General features: G+C 42.5%; 1 protein-coding gene across 1 annotated transcript in view; it reads left to right on the forward strand.

Moving 5' to 3' along the window:
- Slc25a13 (solute carrier family 25 member 13) overlaps positions 1-18,612 on the forward strand; it is a 169,821-nt gene that overhangs the window by 44,766 nt on the left and 106,443 nt on the right. Inside the window, exon 4 of the mRNA XM_034519298.2 lies at positions 15,229-15,344. Within this exon, the coding sequence (XP_034375189.1) occupies positions 15,229-15,344 (116 nt within the window). The remainder of the gene's footprint in view (positions 1-15,228; positions 15,345-18,612) is intronic.

Consider the following 18,612-nt stretch of genomic DNA (forward strand, 5'->3'; position numbering starts at 1 on the left):
CCCTTCTCTGGAGTCTGTAGTTTCTCCTGCCACAGAATACTTCTCTTCCTCCATAAGTGAACTGATGCTAATATTCGTGTTTATGCTGGCTTCTTAACAGAACAGACAGCTAATAAATGCTTTCTCCATCCTGCCCCACAGACACTCACTTTGGAAAGAGCGTTTTATATGCACTTGTGTGTGTATTATGTTCTCCAAAGAAAGTCAGTCAGTATAGTCAGCTCTTAGTTATGGCGCCCGAGCTGTCCCACTGTCTCACCTGTGTGCTGCCTGGAGCCTGAGGAAAGCCAGTGGGGTTGTGGTAGTTTATTTTCTGAGACCAGGTGTAGGAAAAAATATGGCTGGGGATCCCAGGGTTCCTCCCGCCATGCTGTGGGTAGTCGGCTGGGAAAGCTCTGGGTTCCTCCGGCTGGAAGTTGGGCCAGGCTGCTCATTAACTAAAGGCTTCTCCATGATTCTCAAGGCTCCTCATGGAGGTGTGGCCCCAACACACGAGGAAGTCCTTGGGTTTCCAAAACCAGTTTATTGACATGGCAGATGGTGGTTGGATCTGGATGCACACCCCACAAAACCCAGGGTGGACCTGAGTTAAATAGGGAGGGGAAGAGGGGGTAGGGGCTGGGGAGGAATGCTTAATCGGCTCCACCCTCTGGCCTTCAGGTACCTTATTAGTATGTAAATCTCTCTAGGGTCTGGGTCACACCCTCCTGTGTACGGACTGAAGGGTGAAGGTGGAATGGAGATTAGACCTCGTGTTAGGCCCGACAACCTGGGACCTAAGAGATCTGTGAACAGGCACACAGGCAAAGGGACCTCAGTGAGCACGGTTCCTGTGGCCGTGTAAAAAGCTGGGTATGGTGCTATGTCTGTAATCCCAGTTCTGGGAAGGCAGAGACAAGGTTTCTGAGGCTTGCTGGCCACCTAGTCTCCATGAACATTAGTGTAGGTTAGTCTAAGCTCTAGGTTTAGTGAGAGACGCTGTCTCAAAAACAAATGTGGAAAAGGCTTGAGGAGGACACCCAATGTCCTCTGACTTTTACAGGTGTATAAGCACTGGCATACAGATGATACACTTGAAAACACACACACACACATGCACACACACACATGCATGCACATACACACACATAGAGTGGCTTTCCACCTGTGACAAGTCAGTGTTCCAGCTCAGCTAACAGACCATGATCTTCTCTTTTGCTCTTAAGTATTTGTTTCATTCAAGCCCTTGGTGATTGGAGAATGCCTACCATATTGGGAGCAGGTCCATCTAGCAAAATGCCAATCTTACATTAGATACACCTCAAAGCAGTGTTTCATCTTGGCTCCCCATATCCTAGTTGAGTTGATATATAAAACAAACAGTTGTTAGATAGAACTGGGCACAACATGATGTGTACTGAATTGTCCTTCAGAGTTGCTCCTGTGTGCCCCTGTTTGTGCACCAAATGCTTCTTAGGGTTGCTTTGATGTTTTGTTTCTGTTTGTTATTGTGACATACATGTATTATGTATGTATGTATGTATGTATGTATGCATTGATGTATATGTAACTTCTGATAACTCCTGCCATCAGGCATAATGGATCTTTCTCATAGGAAAAGCATTGCCCTAGTGGAAGGAACAGTAGGAGTGGCTGACACAGCATTTGCATTTTACTAGGTCTCTTAAAACCTCTGAGACCTTAGGCAAATGACCTGCACTCTCTGAGCCCGTTTTGTCACTGAGAAGACTGTGCTACATCCCGCTTGATGGTTGCTACCCAGGGGAATGGAATCTGAGTGTTCCATTAGCTTCCACCTCAGTTGGCTCAGAGATACCATTTCCCTCTTCCGTCCCCACTTTCTGCTATGGCCACGTGTTCTATAGCGCCCTGATTTTCAGCGTCCTTCTACATGATCCTTATAACCTCCCACATGAAGAACAGTTTCTTGACTGTACCCACTGGCCACCAGCTTCTGCCCGGCTTCTCCTCCTGAAACCCTCATCTAAAGAGGTGCGTGTTCCGGCCCTTGCAGTTAATTTCTCCGCTCGTTCATTCTTTAGCTGCTCTGCTCTCCGCAGGTTTCCCTTGCTGCTGGACTGAATTTGCCCTTGTTAAGTCAGCACGGCAGCGGACTCCAATGATAATATTAGCCGGCAGGTCAGCATGGGTGATCCATCACACTTCTTATATCACTTTCTTTCTTCATGCTCCGAACATTGTGCTTGCCCACTTTCCTTCGGTCTCGCCGCCTGCTCCACTGCAGGGCTCCTTTTCAGGTTTTCTTCATCTCCCTAGTTTTCACTCATACTCTCTGGGTTTTCTTTTCCTGTATTAAACATCTTAAATACTTAATACTTTCTATGTTTGCCTCTTCATTCCACTGAACCATAGTTCTCCTTTTGAGGCTTCTGTCCTGTTTCCAGCACCCCTGCAAGGGACCTGACTTGGAAGCACATTGAAGATATTTCGTCCTGACCGTCCCCAGAACATGCCTGCTGATTCTTCATCTGTGGTTTATATTTGTTTAGTTCCTGCCTTCTACAGAAGTAAATGCAGCTACAGCTCCTCATACCCATTATGGTTTGGGTTATTAATTTCAAATTAGTTTTTAGATTCATTCAAAGTAATAGATTTTTTTTTCCCTTCAGAAACAAACTAGCCAAGCCTTGAAAGAACCAGAGAACTGGCTGAAACTGCAATTCAAGATTTCTTCTGATCCTAGTGTTTGCCCAATTCAGTATTTATTTATTTATTTATTTATTTATTTATTTATTTATTTTTAAGACAGGAAGTGAAGAGTCACTAACTTCAGGAAGGGACAAAATAAGCATAAAAAGTCCGAGGCTTCTCTTCTGTAGTTCTTTTATCTAGAGAAAGAGGCTTCAGAGCTTTGTGGCTTAATTTGCTTTGCGAAGATAGCAGGAAGCATTCTCAACCACTTCTCATGCTGCTCCTACCAGGGCTTCTCAGTGTTGTAGTCTCGGGCCTTGAGGAAAGCTTGGTAGTGTCATGAGACCCTTAGAAACAGGCTTTCAAACAAGTGCATAGGTAGTGAGGGGTGGGGCTGAGCACACGCGTCAGCTGGGCAGACGCGTTTCCTTCTGTAACCTGTTCTTCGGCCTTCACGGAATAAAATAAAATGGAAACTTAAATAGATCCAGGTTTAAGATGGTCCTAATAAAGTCTTGTGATGATTTTAAGTGAAATCTACATCTACGGGGAACCCCCTGTTATTATAACAGGAGATTCTCAGAACATTTTTGTTGAGATTCTTTGTATAAGAAAACATAATTTTGTATGGAAAATTCACATTTTGGGGTCGAGATTGATTTCTGCCAATGTAAAAGCATAGTTTGTTCCTATAATGAAATGTTAATTCTGTAAGACGCAGGAACGGAGAGGAAGGAATGCTTGCTGCATTGTGAACCTGAGGTAAGATTCTAGAAATAACTACCTAATTAGACTTTTATAAACATGAATCACTTTTTAATTTCACTTTTCATTCCTGATTTTTTTTTGTTTGTTTTAGGTTGTTGGGCTACCCTTCCCAGCCTTTACAGTTGATGCAGTTCAACTTTGACTTAATTTAAAACTATAGCTTGTCCTGTGGAACCATTGAGAGGGGGCGTGGCCATAGCTCCATCAGACTTGGTTGAATTCTATACTCCTTGGCTGTGTTTTTGTAAGAGATGTATTTACCTTTGTAATCAGTTTGTTCCTCCTTTTCTCACTAATTAACTAACTAATTAATTAATTAACTTTACATCCCAATTGCAGCTTCCCCTCCCCCCTCCTCCCAATCCCTTCCTCTCACTTCTCCAACAGTTTGCTTCTTATTAATTGCTTTGTAGAAACATGCATTCAAAGTAGATTATTGAAAGCAAGACAAACTATATACTTATTGTCAAGCTTTTGTTTGTTTGTTTTTCTTTTGCCCCTGGGTCAAACATGTGGCTGCTATTTTATTCACGTTATGCTTGGTACAAAGTTTCTGGAGCTAACCCAGTGGCACCATGGCACCAGAGGCAAAGTCTCTTCCTGCTGTGTGGCTTTGTGCCTTTATTTGGGCCAGGTAACACGGCAGTACCTCTGTCCACACCAGCAGGGGCTCCTTTATTGGGGCAGCTCTTTGGGTTCAGAAAATATAAAGGAGAAGGAGTATTGCTCAGGGAGTCTCTTTCGATGTGTCCTTTAAAACCAACAGGGAACATTTGGAGGCTCTTTATGATGCAGTGACAGAGAAAAAAATCGTGGTTAGGGGTAGCCTGAGAGGTTGAGTTTATGTGCAATCAGGCTATGAGTCAAAAGCCACATCATTTTGTAATTTGGGAGGGGGTAGGCCAATTGAGAAGAGGTGTATATGTAATTTGAGACAGTTTACAGCAAGAAACACATTGTTTCTGTAGACACAGATGCTTCTTCATGGTGCCACAGGGTAACTTTTTTACATATTATGCAGGATGGCTACTTAGGTTAAGTCCAGGATTTTTCTAAAATACTCTGCACAAACCAGTTATTCCTGTAATTGAAACTATGTGGCACTTCATTAAAATTTCAGTATTTAAAATATTTTAACTGTGTGAGATAATTGAGATGATGGATCTGTAAATTAGTTTCCTTATGTTAATGATCTCAAAATGTGTATGCATTTGAAAGTATGTTGTATGCCTTCAGTGGGTATAATTTTTGGTAGTCATTTATAACTCAGTCCGTCTAGAAGCATGCTTTAGGTGATGGATGAAACAGCTCATGCTTTCTATTTACTTCTAAGCCTCTTGCTTTCTTTAAATTTCTTTTGTTGCTGAAGGTGGGTGCATCCTCTCTCTCATTCCTGTTAGAAAAGAATGTAACACTTTGATTGGAGACTTAGTAGATAGTTTTTTGCAACACTGAATGAATTCAAAACACCTCACCCTTCTCTGTTTACATGGGATGTTATGACCATGTTGATGAGAAGTATTGTCCCTGAAACTCAGTCTGAATTTTCATTTGACCAGAAATTTGTGCAAATTCAATTTAGGATCAACATGTAGGTACTTTTTCATGTTCTTAAATATAGAAAATCATAATCTATTTTAAACTTATTGTAACTGATGGAACACTTGTTTACATGGGTAAACTGACTCTATGCAAGTCCTATATTGAAGTTCATGTTAATGTTTGCTATTTAATGACACCTAATGATATTCAATGAAGGGCTGTGCTGAACTGGAGAGAAAATGTGTTACCCAGGCAACTGCCTCTGGCAGGCTAGAGACTCAGGCATATGGCTCTATAGTACACATTATTTCAGCATCTTTAAGCATAAAGAACCACACATGTAATTGACTGTGAAAAATTACTGCTCAGTTACTGTATTGTATGGTCACAATAGAAGTAAATGAATACGTCATTGTTGTTGGAACAAATCTGTTGGGAATCACTCGTAGAGTCTACTATTTAAGAAGCAAAAATACAATAAGAAGAAAATAGCTGGTTTAATTAACATGTAAAAATTGGGCTAATTTGAATTCAGCTGGCACAGCAGATATTAATGTGGGATTTGGGGTGCTATTCTGGCCCTGGACCATGGACTTTTATTTATTTTTGTCCACACCATGAATCACTTTATGTTTTTAAAATGATAGGGGTTTTTCCTGACATTTACGTTTTGCTTTGCCTGGGGTTTGTGTTACCTTCACACCAAGAGCGAGTCTGGTGTACTTTTATCCCAAACATAGGAAGTAGAATTGAATGGAAGACAATACTAAAATATTTCTAAGTAATTAAAAAAATGGTTCTCATGGGAAACCAGTCTAACTTGATTTAATGTGTTTAAGCATTATCTCAGTTGATGATTATTATTTATAATTTCTAAAGAGTGACGAAACCAGAATTTGCCATTGGCAGATGCAGAACAAAGTAAAACAAAATACAAAGCAGAAAAACCAAAACAACAGCAATAAAAAACCCAACCCAAACCAACCAACCAACCAACCGAACAAACAAACAAACAAACAAACAAACAACTCCAGCCTGTTTGCCCTCATGACTTTGTGTGTGCGCTTTTGGGGCTTTTTATTAGTTTTAGAGTATTGTTTTAATTACTATTACTTGGGTCCAGACATTCAGAAAAACCCTCGGAGAAGAGCAGTGTCTTCCAATAACAATCATTCTGCTCAATTTTGATTTTCGTGCAGTGCTGTTTGAGCAGAGGTACAGCCATGTCTTACTGAACTTTTCCATGAAGAACATCACTCCTTGGCTGCCCCTGACTTAGAGCCTTGGGATGTTTTAGAAGCTTTCCATCTCTAAGCTGCAGTGTGATGAGCCATGCGTCTGCAGCGTGTGCTCTGCGTGTTGGTTGGTCTTTGTGCATTCAACATGACTGATTATTCAGAGTTAATCTGGATAAAGTAACAAGCCCCTTGGAACATTCAGCCAGTACACTAGTGGTCATGGAGAGCTCGGCGGCAAGTCCCTGCCTTCCCGCTTGAGCTTGTTCCCTGCTCTATTCTTTTCCCCTCACGACAAATAAAAGTCTCCCTCATTTGTTCGCCCATCACTGCCTGCCCACTCCATTTTTGGAGGGAAGACAAGAACCGGAGACTGGAGAATCAACAACCTTAGTGGCCACTTAGAGCTGGCTGACAGATGGCTCACCTGCTGGCTTTTCAGTGAGTGATTGCTTTTCTGTAGTTTAATCTTCCCATTATCCTTCATTTGCTATTTTAATAACGAGAAGGCTTCTCATCCAGCCTTAACTAAAGAAGAAGAAAAGATGTAGGAATCAGTGCTTTTAAAAAAACCCTGCAGTTAGGGTAAATCATTATTCCAACAGGCTGTCCGGTTACCCTCCCCTCCTTCCTTAGTATCTTCTTAAAGACAATATAGAAATCAACATAAGGGCTTCGTAGTAGGCTGTTTTTCTTTTTCTTCCAGGGTAAGCTCAGTATGTTTCTCTTTAAAAAGTCTTTGGGTAATCTTAAAATATTAATAATGCAATATATGTACATATATATACATATATATACACATATATGTACTTATATGTTTGTGATATAAACTTATCACTTTGCTGTCAGTATTTGTAAATGGAATTGTATTGGAATAATGTAATATGTGATAAGGTAAGTTTTCAGGGTTTCTCAAAAACATCTTTAAATTTTTATATGTTGTGTATGAATGTTTGCCTGCATGCATGTATGTGCACCTTGTGCGTGCCTGATGCCAGTGGAGGCCATTAAATGGCTCTGCTATGCTTTCCCTTAGCCACTGACTGCCCTCTTACCCCAGGGAGGCTAGCTAGACTTGGATTTTCTTAGGCCCCTTGCATGGTTCCTATACCCCTTCGCTAACCATTCACACAAAGCATCCTACCTGTACTCTGAGTTGCTTGTTGACTCTCGGTCTCCACAGGCTAGAAGCACAGAAGTTGGGGCTCTTTCCACCAGTGAAGAAGAGCCTCCGGGCCTAGGGCTGAAGCACAGCTCTCATGCATCTGTCTCCTTTATTCTTTGCATTTTGTCACCCGTTTCTGGGATGACCTTTGTTCTCATTGCTTTTCCCCTCCACTAAAGAATGGTTCCTTGATGAGCCAGATTCTTTTAATTGTCGTCATTTATGTTTAGGACATACATAGCTTAGAGTAGGAACACCATACCTGTCCAGTGGATTGTTTGCAAAATGTTCAAGGAACAGAACTGGCAAAGCCAAAAAGCTATTAAAAGATGTTAACATTATAGAGCCCATAGCTCTTTACTGGGGATCAGAATCAGATTCTAATTTCTGCTGCTGTTTCTTCATCTTCCTCCTCATCCACCTCCTCCTGCTCTTCCTCCTCCTCCTCTTTTCCTCTTCCTCTTCTTCCTCCTCTTTTCCTCTTCCTCTTCTTCCTCCTCCTCTTCCTCCTCCTCCTCCTTTTCTTCCACCACTTCCTCTTCCTCTTTTTTTCTTCCTCTTTCTTTCCTCCTCCTTCCCTTCTCCTCCTCCTCTTCAGAATCACAGTACTTGAACATGGGTGGTCTTGGAACTCTGTTTCTGGAGTTAGATTTTACTGTTTTACTTTTATCTCTGCCTCTAATCCTGGACAATTGCCTGGCTTCTGTTGCAGCTCACAGAAGGGAGTAATAAGCAAAAGTTATTTTTGGGAAGCCCTCTTTGTGGTTAGGAATTGGAGTAAAGTGGTAATTGGATTTTGATATGGTGCATTGTCTACACTCAAACTTCCTCAAGTATGAGCAGATCAGAGCCTCCTGCACAGCTGTGTAAATTCTCAGAGCCTCAGAACTGGCCTAGAGATAGGAGCTGGGAGAAGATGAAAGGACCACATGGGGTCTCAGCCTCTGCAGGGCGGGAATGAGCCCCAGCAGGGAGGAAGAGGAGAGTTACCCACCTTGGATAATTCAAGTTCCCGTGATGCCCTCCAAGCATTTGTTCCTTTTTTCATTCTTGTCTTCTCTTTGCCTCTCTCTCTCAGCCCTCTGCCCCAATCAAGGCTTGGGCTGTTTTGCTTTTGTATAAATTTTATTTTATTTGCAAAAACCACTATGGTCTATGTGTTATTGGGAAAAGATAGAAAATATGAGCAAGAAAAAAAAAGCCTTATATTTTAAATAGTTAATGACAGATATATATGGTTAACAGTTTGATAGGCATGGTTCAGATTTTGTTCAGAATTTGTGCTTAAAAAATTTTAAATTTCTTATTCCTTTTTTTTTAATAGCAAAATGGAGCAACTTGGCTTTGTTATTTTGTTTTTAATTTTGGAGTATTTTTTGATTCTCTCTTTTAGGAAATGTACCTGTGAGCATGTGTCTGAACACATGTGTTGAGGACACAGGATAACCTTTAAGAATCTTTTCTTTTACCATGTTGGTCCCAGGGCTAAAACTCATTTCTTCAGGCTTGGGGCAAGCACTATTAACCTGTTGAGCCCTCTGAGCTGGAGTTTTTGAGTCTGGGGTTCCACCCTATAGCTCAGGCTGTCCTGGGATTCCCCCTGAAGTTCAGGCTGAGATCTTCCATCCTTTGGCTCCTAAGTGCTCGGATGACATGCAGGTACTAGCAGGCTCTGCTAATGGAATCAGTTACTACATAGCGTGTTTAAGTGATTTTTAACTTAATGCCATGGGTGTGTTTATAACTTTTTGGTGGGTAGGTAGTACTGTATATATGAATGTTCTTTTAGTAAACCTGGCACATATTGTATGTTGAGTTTTTTTTTTGTTTTGTTTTGTTTTTGTTTGTTTCTGTTTTTTCACTAATATCAGTGAGTGTTCTGTGAGGATTCCTGGGAGCAAAAGCTTGTACTCATTCGCTAACTTTTCTCCGAGGATAAATTCCTAGAAGTGAGATTGTGGTGTCAAAGAATGTGCTGGATAGTTTCAAGTGAACTTGACACAATCTAAAGTCATCTAAGAGGAAGAAACCTCAATTAAGAAAATGCCTCCATAAGGTTTGGCTGTAGGCAAGCCTGTAGAGTATTTTCGTACTTAGTGATTGATATGTGAGAACCCAGCGATTGTGGGTGGTGCCATTCCTGGGCTGATAGTCCTGGGTTCTATAATAAAGCAAGCTGAGCAGGCCATGGAGAGCAAGTCAGTAAGCAGCACCCCTTCATGGCCTCTGCATCAGGTTCCTGCCCTGTTTGAGTTCCTGTCCTGGCTTCCTTCAGTGATGAACAGTGATGTGGAAGCATAAGCCAACAAACCCTTTTTCTCCTCAACTTGCTTTGGTCATGTTTCATCACAGCAGTAGAAATAATTATGATTAAGAATAACGACATTTAAGACTCTTGCTCTGTTTCCAAATTGTCCTTAAGAGATGAGTACTTGATATTGGCTATCCTTTGTCGTCTAGGCCTTTCTGGTTCTTTGGATCCTAACAATGCGTCCTCACATCTAGTCCTTTTCCTTTCAGCTTATTTGCATATTTTGGAGAATGTGTGGATTTGTCAATAAACTATCAGGCCTTTGTTACTAGCTCGGACGTGCGCATTTCAGCTCCGCGGTACTTGCCCCCCAGCAAGCTGATCGGTTCCCTTTGTGTCTCTTCGTCTAGGACGTTCTTCTTTGGTTCCTGGTTTACTTGCTGCTCCTCTGGCCCACCCATCTTGGGTCATAGACAAGTGTTCTTAGCACTCGCCTCTGCCTACCTCACAAGCAGGGAAGCACAGAAGCCATACTGCAGTGCGTCAGCCACTTCCCAACTTTGTGCTTCACTTCATCTCAGCTCTGCTGCAGGCTCATTATGCTTCATCCTCTCTTCACCCTGTCCCTTCTCTCAGAGACCGACCCCACCTTCCCCCATCCCATCTTTCCTCAGATTTCAGCAACATTTTCTGTCTCCTCTCTCAACACAACACTAGTCTTTTTCTCTGTGAACCCACTGACCTGTCCCTAGTTCTCTGATGTTACTGCCTACCTTTCTACTTTCTCATAACAATATAGCTTTTAATCTGAGTTCTCTTATATGAGACTAAGAGCTGTTTATTGCACAGTTGGGATTGTCTGGAAGACCCAAAGTTGTACTGTGATTTAAAAAAAAAAAAAAGGTGGTTGTATTTTGGTAGGTAGACTCCTAGTTTCTGTTATGTGATAGTGTCTCCTTCGTCATAAACTGTAACAATGGATTCTACTTTTTTTTTTTGTTTTAGCATGTGCTAGTTAAAACATATATCTTCATTCTGACCTGTTGATATGCATTCCATTTTTTAAATTGATTTTTTTCGATTTATTTATTTAATGATTGTTTGTGTATGGATGTTTTGCTTGTGTGTATGTGCATCTAATGCGCAGGAGGTTGGAAGAGGGCCTGGGACTGAAGTTACAGATGGTTGTGAGCTGCTATGTTTGTGCTGGGAATCAAACCCTTGTATTAGAAAAGAACGACAAGTCATTTTATCTGCCAATGCAACTCTCTTGCCTGAAGCAATCCATTTTTATCTCAGTTCCTCTTGGGCTGAGTGTTTTATCCTATGCAGTGTCTAGGGTGTTTCATCTGGACTTTAAGCAGTTGTAGAGTTGCTGCTGTTGTAAGTGATTGAGGAGAACAGTGGCTCGGGTGCTCTGGAAGTTCCAAATGACACGCTAGAATATTGTCCTGGTTATTTAGACACCTGTTGTCCCCTAACCTCTGAGCCATGTCATGAGATGTGACTTATGTGTTTCCTTCCACCTTTATTGGCTGGATCCTACCGTTAGCTGTGAGTGCAGACATAGAATACCTCTCCTTACATTCTTGCCATGGACTTAATCAGAGTCATGTGATTATTTTAAAGGACATCTAATATATTGAAAGGAAGTTTGCCAGTTGAGGGTGGTGGTAAAGGAAGCCAGTGAGCTCAGCAGCCAGGTCTGAACTTGATGAAGCTTGTATTCTTCCTTGTAACTTATGTTAATACCCATTAAAGCTGTAAAGTCAGGTTGAAGCAGTGTTTATATGAAAATATAGATGTTTGTGGAAACCATTCTGTAAGTGAATATAGTACTGTAATTATTCCCATGGTCTTCTAGTCAGATTACTTGGAAAATCCAGAATGATCTTGATGAACAATAGTGCATTATGATTTCATGGTTCCTCTGCATACCTCCTACATAGAGGTATAATGCTTGTATCTAATAGGATTACCAAATTACATACCTTTTTGGTATCAGTAACATGCTTAAAATACCAGTCTTCACTGGCCAGCTATGGTTTTGAAGTGACGTTAAGTCGGCAGAGAAGAACCTGTTACACCCATATAGAGTCTCTGGGCCTTTTAACCATCCTGAGGCTGGCAAGATGCTCTTTTTATTGAATTTTAAGCCTTATTCAGTCAGTCCACAGAACAAGGAGCTTCTTTTCTGTGCCCCACAGAGTTGTGGCTCTCTGGATGAGCTCGGTGTCTTTGCAGGTTGACTTAACACTGTGCTTGCTGGCTGTCTCTTCTTCTGGTGAACAGACAGGGTGCATGCAGGGCTTCTGGTAGCTGCCCAGCAAGTGCGAGGGACCAAGGAGTGATGGCAAGGAGCAGACAGAAAGTTACCCAAGTTCCTGTAGTTCTTTGGGAGGGGTGGGCCAGTTGAAAAGTTCCTCAGGGGTATCCTCTATTAGAACACTCTGAGGAAGATGACTGGAGATGCTTATCACAGTTTCAGCCCAGCCTTCAGTAACTTCTTTAACCCCTTCCCACCCAGGTTTTTGTTTCCAATCTTTGCTTCTATATAAAGTGTTGGGTGTTGTAACCAAGTACTAAAAATGGTCTGTCTTAAACTTTTTCAAAGTTTATTTTTTTCATGCCCTGGATGGTGGAAAGTGTGAAGGTTGCTGGTGAGGCTGTTCCTTCCTGGAGGACTTGAGAGAGAATCTGTTCTGTGCCTTTCTTCTACCTTCTGCAAGATGGGGGTGGTATGCTGGCAATCTCTGGTGCTCCTTGACTTAGTGTAGACCCATGACGGTGACTTCTCCTGTCCTCACACAGTGTACCCCCATCCCTGTGCATATGTGTCCAAGTTTCTAATCATTGGGTTATCTCATCATCTTACCCAGTAGCTCCTCATCCCATCGTGGCAAGAACCCTTGTCCAGGTAATCTTATGGTAGGCTCTGCAGATTGGGATTTTGGAGACAACATTCATTTCATACCCCCACCATCTGAACTACCTGCCCTCAGGTGATAGTATCACAGAACTGCAGAGCCTCTTCTCCAAAGCTCCCAGGGTCATTGTCCTTTGGTAGTTTCTGTTACCTCACCTATCCCATCAGTCTACAGGAAGGCTCCCCGTCCTTCTGCTTATCCTCTGACGTCGCCACCTGACCAGCGTGGTCACCATGGCCCCACCTCATGTCCTATATTCCTTCTCCCACAAGTCTCCATCTGGCTCCAGCCTACTCTAGGTATTAGTCAAGCCTATCGCTGCTTCTGTTCTTTCGATTCATTTTCCTCATCCATCCTTCCTAAGCAGAGACATCACCTTGACTTTAATCTAAAAACACGGAGTGATTTCTCTCTGTCAGTGACCCACGGAGGTCTGTTTCCTGACTTAGATGTCTTGCATGACAACTGAAACTGGTTTCTAGATCTTTACCATGTCCTCTGTATGCACAATTTGATCTGTTTGTTTTACCCGCCGCCCTCCCCGTGTGTGATGTTCTTGTTAGCCTGTTCTCTCCAGCTCTCTTCAGATGGATGGCTAGTCTACACACTCTGCAGTACAAAATGCCAGAGGCCAATAATTTTAGTTTGTTTCTTCAAAGGCAGAAGGAGTTTGAGATAAAGTGATCTCTAAAGTTTAGTTTCTTTTAAAATATATGTTTTAAATACCATGCCTTGGTGAAGCCCTTCCAAGTTTTTCCATGGAAAAGAAATCACTCTTTCATTGTAATCCTTGTACATTATTTTGTTTGCTTTTTTATACCCAGCTCTTGTGCTCTCTGGGTTATGTATGCTCTGTCTATCTCCTGACTTTAGCCGAGAATGTTTGAGTCCTGTCTGCTTCCCTTCCCATCCCCCACCCTGTGTGGTCTGTTCCAGTGAGACCTGTTCTGGGCAGGCATTCCCTTGGAATGCTTTTTATTCTTGAATGTTCCACCCATTCTGAAAGATTCATTTTGGGGAGATGCTACATGGAACATACTCGGAGTTTTCCTTTCTTTGTAGCATTGTGGTGACCAGGTGGCATTCTGGGAAGCAGCTAAGTTAACTTTGTAGCACTGTAAACAAATGGCCAGGTGACATTCTGGGAAGCAGCTAAGTTAACTTTGTAGCACTGTAAACAAATGGCCAGGTGACATTCTGGGAAGCAGCTAAGTTAACTTTGTAGCACTGTAAACAAATGTATTTTTCTCTACAGAAGTCTATAGAAGTTTCGGAGGGGTTAAGTGTTCTGTGAAACATGGAAAGACTCTCATTTTCTTCTCTTATTACCTCCAGAGACTTGGACTTTCCCAGTGGATTATGGAAATATTTGGACCTTTATAATACAACATAGAAGGGAAAGACCTTTGTTCCTAGAAAGTCTTTTGTGGAGCCTTTTCCTCTTTGTGAGTTCTGGCATGTGCCCTGTCACGCCATTCCTCAAGCATGGAATTGATATTGTGATATTCCTCTGCATTCTCCATTTCTCCTTTATACAGAAGAATGTCATGGTCCTTTTCTTGCCTTTAAGGCCACCTCTGGCCCTCTAGTACACTCTTCTCTCTTATGTGCTTCATCCTCCTGGTATAAATCAATTACAATTTCCGTTTTCTTGTGCATGCCCTAGCTTTGCTGTCTCCCACTTTATGCTGCTGGTTCGGTTCCTCATCTCCCTGAACAGCTGAATTGGCCTTTTCTAAGGTCCAGTTTTTGTTCCACTTCAGCCATAAAGCTTTTTGTACAAAAATGGTTTTTTGTTTTTCTTTTTTTTAGACAGGATTTCTCTGTATAACCCTGGCTGTCCTGGAACTCATTCTGTAGACCAGGCTGGCCTCGAACTCAACAAAAATATTTTAATGAGTGTGAGTGTGTGTGTGTGTGTGTGTGTGTGTGTGTGTGTGTGTGTGTGTGCAATGCATGTCATTGAAAGGCCAGAAGAGGCTATTGGATCCTTGGATGCTTTGGACTTAAAGGGCATTGAGAGTGCTGGGAACTGTGCTTCAGTTTCTGCAAGAGGAGCAAATCTCTTAACTGCTGACATTTGCAGTCCCCTCCCCTTTTTACTTTCTGCCAGAAGTCCACTGTTGTGTACTGGTCCCTGCATTTGGATTTGTCTTTCCTGTATACTGTCCCCAGAGCAAAACTATAATGTCTCCAGAAGTGCCTTGAGTCCCATTAACTACCTGATCCAGCTGAAGTTTCCTGTGTAGCATCCCTGCCTCACGTGTGGTCAGCAGCCACCAGTCATGAATAGGTACTTATGAGTTCATTGTATTTGGTATATCAGACTGTTTATAAGGAACGGGGCTGCTTCTCGATTTTGCCATCACTTTATAAAGTAGCCAAGCTTTGGTGACAGAACCCAACAATGTGCCAAGGGGAAATTGAGGCCTGAGGCATGGATGACAGTTGGGTTAGAAATCGCAGGCCAGGCAGTGTTTGCTCACGTGCTCCTGGCTCACCTTCCTTTGGTTTCTGAGGAGTATTCCCTCACACTGGATGCCCAAGCAAATACTGCATGCTACTAGCTATGTGAATTTGGATTTTACGGTTCAACAGTGACATCTGATTTTGTGACTTTAGTGTATGATTGTATAGTTTTATTTTCTACAGGAGACTGACTGTGTATTTGCTTATTTTATATTCCAGGTTAATATCCTTCCAAGAATTTGTAGCGTTTGAATCTGTCCTGTGTGCTCCGGATGCCTTGTTTATGGTGGCCTTCCAGCTGTTTGACAAAGCTGGCAAAGGAGAGGTTACTTTTGGTAAGGAAGGGGGTGGGGGAGCATTTCTTTGTTTTAGGAATGAAAGGCACCCACATTCATATTCATTCTCTCTCTGTCTCTCTGTCTCTCTCTCTCTCAGATTTTTTTCCTCCTTCACATAATATATTCTAATTATGGTTCCCCTTTTACTCCTCCCAGTTTCTCCCACATCCCTTCACACCCACTCCCTTTTCTGTCTCACTAGAGAACAAACAGGCTTCCAAGGGATAATAATAAAAGATAATATAATATGATAAAACAAAAACAAATACCTCAAGTTGGACAACACAAATAGAAGAGCCCCAGAGAAGGCACAAGAGACAGAGAACCACTCATTCACACCCTTGATACATACTGAACTTGATATCACACTAAACTATCCTTGATGTATACACAAAGGACCTGTTCCAGTCCTGTATGGGCTCTGTGCATGCTGCCCCAGTCTCTGATCTCATATGAGCACAGGTGTCTATTTAGAGGGCCTTGTTTTCATGGTGTCCTCCATTCCCTCTGGCTCTTACACTCTTTCTGCTTTCCCTTCCTCCCTGTTCCCTGAGCCCTGAGGGGAGGGGTTTGATGGAGACATAACATTTAGAGCTGAGTGTTCCAAGGTCTCTCACTCTGCATAGTGTCTGGCTGTGGGTCTCTGTTTTTTCCCCATCTGCTATAGGAGGAAGCTTCTCTGATGATGGTTGAGCAAGTCATTGACCTATGGGTAAAACATAGTGCCACTAGGGGTCAAGAGTCACTTTGTCATTTCACTGCTTTTTTTTTTTTTTTTTTTTTTTTTTTTTTTTTTTAGAACAATAGTTTGTAAGTCAGTGGGCTGTTTATTTTCAGGTTTTTCATCTCATAAGCAGTGTTGGGTATAGTTCCATATCATGGAATGAACCTTAAGTCAAAGCAGGTATTAGTCGGTCACTCCCACAAGCTTTGCTCTAGCCTATCTCGAAGGGTTTGTCGCTGGGCTGGCCCACACATTCTTTTAAGAAGTAAGCATGTTCCTTTAAAGTGTACCGCATTGGTATGGTTCACACGTCTTCTCTTTGCAGGGGATGGACTCTGCTCTGGCTTAGCTTTAATACTATGCTTTAGTTAGGTAGACTCCTTGGACAGTTACAAAGGGTGACCACTAGAAAGGCCATGCTTTCTATTGCCTGGGGCAATGGGGATTATAAGCCACCCACTACCAGAGGTTCCCACACTCCCAGTACTTCTTGTGGTCACCCTGTTTCAGGGAACAGTTTGCTGGTTTTGGATGCATGGTTCCGGGTACCAGGAGCTTTGAACTGGTTCTCTCCAGCTGTTGTGCACATGGTGCTTGTCCAGTGGCAGCCTTTTTTAATATAAAAAGGCAGGTGCATCTTCATCAAAGTTTGCTGCAAAGCTACAGAAAACCCTGAAATCTAAGTGTGTAGAAGAGAAAGACCTGGAGTGCTGAGGCTGGAGTAAGCTCTTTCTTTTTTAAGAGTTTTTAATGAGGTTCTAGAAAGTTCTGTGATTACTTTGGATGGAGATTTCTGTGAACCAGCTGCACCCTTGCCTAGAAAGAAGCCTGGAGCCCTTTGAGCATATAGGTTGTACATTAAGGGAAATGACCTACATGTGTGTATTAGTTTTCTTGTTGCTGTGAACACATATCCAACAGAAGGCAACTGAAGAGAGAAAACACTTATTTTGCTTACAGTTTGAAATACTTGTCCTTATGGGGAAGGCATTGGGAGGAGAGCACAGAGCAGGAACATGAGGTAGCTCCTCATATCGTACAAAGAACTGTACATTGACACTCCACTAATTGTCTCCTTTTTATTCAACCCAAACCTTCAGCCACTGGGACAGTGCCACCCACATTCAAGGTGGGTCACGTCCTTTTTTGCTAAGCCTTTCTGGAAACACCCTTGTGATACATCCCGGAGTGTGAGTGTGTCTGCATAGTTGTTAGGAAGATTAGCCTTCACAATGCCCACTTTCAATGTCTGGATTCTGTTTCCAATTTGTTCAGACATCTTGTGTTGTTTTGGTGTTTTGTGGGACGTTCACAGATTAGGGGCAAATACAGATGATGTCACACAACATAACCAAACACACTTAGTCACCTTCAGCTCTGCTCCTTTTGTCCCCAAGCCCAGTTGTCTCCATTGTCTTATCACAAGTGGCGATAAGAACTCCATAGGTAAGCTAGGCTAATTGATTTATTGTATTGGCTTTTCACCCTATTCACTTCTGTATGGCAAGACACCCAGTTCCCCCAGCAGTTCTGTGAGAGTCCTCATGTAGCCGGTGAGCATCTAGCTCAGGGTGTCTCGGCGGCCAGTGGAAGCTGGTCTCATGACAGTGTTACCTTTTGGGTTCCACAGAGCATGGTGCCTTTTCTACTTGGTTTGCTTTACACATCTGAGTAGAAATGGGAGGAAGCTGGGCTAGGGTAAAGAGAGTTAAGGAATGGGCTCTTTGATACATGACACTTTTTTCTTCATAGGGACAAATTGGCAATGGATATTGGCAGTGCCAGCTGGGCTAGGGGGTCCCTTTGGAGAAGCACCCGGTGTTACTTGACTGAAAGAGAGTTAAGGGAGGAGAGAGTTACTCTGGTTTACAGTTCCAGGGGTATAGTCTACAGCAGAGAGCAGGACAGGAAAGTGTGGCAAGATGTGACAGAGCTAGGTAAATTGTGACCACAGTCAAGAGGCAGAGGGTTGACCAGAAGTGAGATTGAGCTAAAAACTCCAAGGCTTACCCTGAGTGACTTACTTCCTCCAATGAGATTCTACTTCCTGTAAGCTCTACTATCTTCCAGGACACCACCACCACCTGGAGTAAAATGTTAAAACACATAAACCTGTGAGGGACATGTCAGATTAAGTCAACAGACCTAGATGTTCAGCAGTGTAGGATGAGAGGTTAGGGCAGGAGAAGCAAGAGTAGCAGACTAGAGTCCAGCTATGAATTTAGAAAGGACAGCAGCGTGATGTGGCCTATCGACCATGAGCAGAACACTGTCTATTTCTCAGGCCATATGAGATTGGCAGTCCCAACTTTGGGGTGTTCACAATCTACATCCCATTCAGTTACCCCATCAATTGCCCATGAATGGCACAGAGCACACAGCCCATCCATGTGTAATTTATTACCTGTGTCATCAGTTGAATAATTACAGTGATGCATTGTGTGTATGTCCTGTGTACATTTATGATAAACCCAGTCGGACCTCACCCTACAGGTCTCATTGAAATATAGTCTCGGATCTGCTGAGCCATTAACCCCCAGA

This window comes from Arvicanthis niloticus, chromosome 15 (genome assembly GCF_011762505.2).
Source record: "Arvicanthis niloticus isolate mArvNil1 chromosome 15, mArvNil1.pat.X, whole genome shotgun sequence".
Classification (NCBI taxonomy): domain Eukaryota; kingdom Metazoa; phylum Chordata; class Mammalia; order Rodentia; family Muridae; genus Arvicanthis; species Arvicanthis niloticus.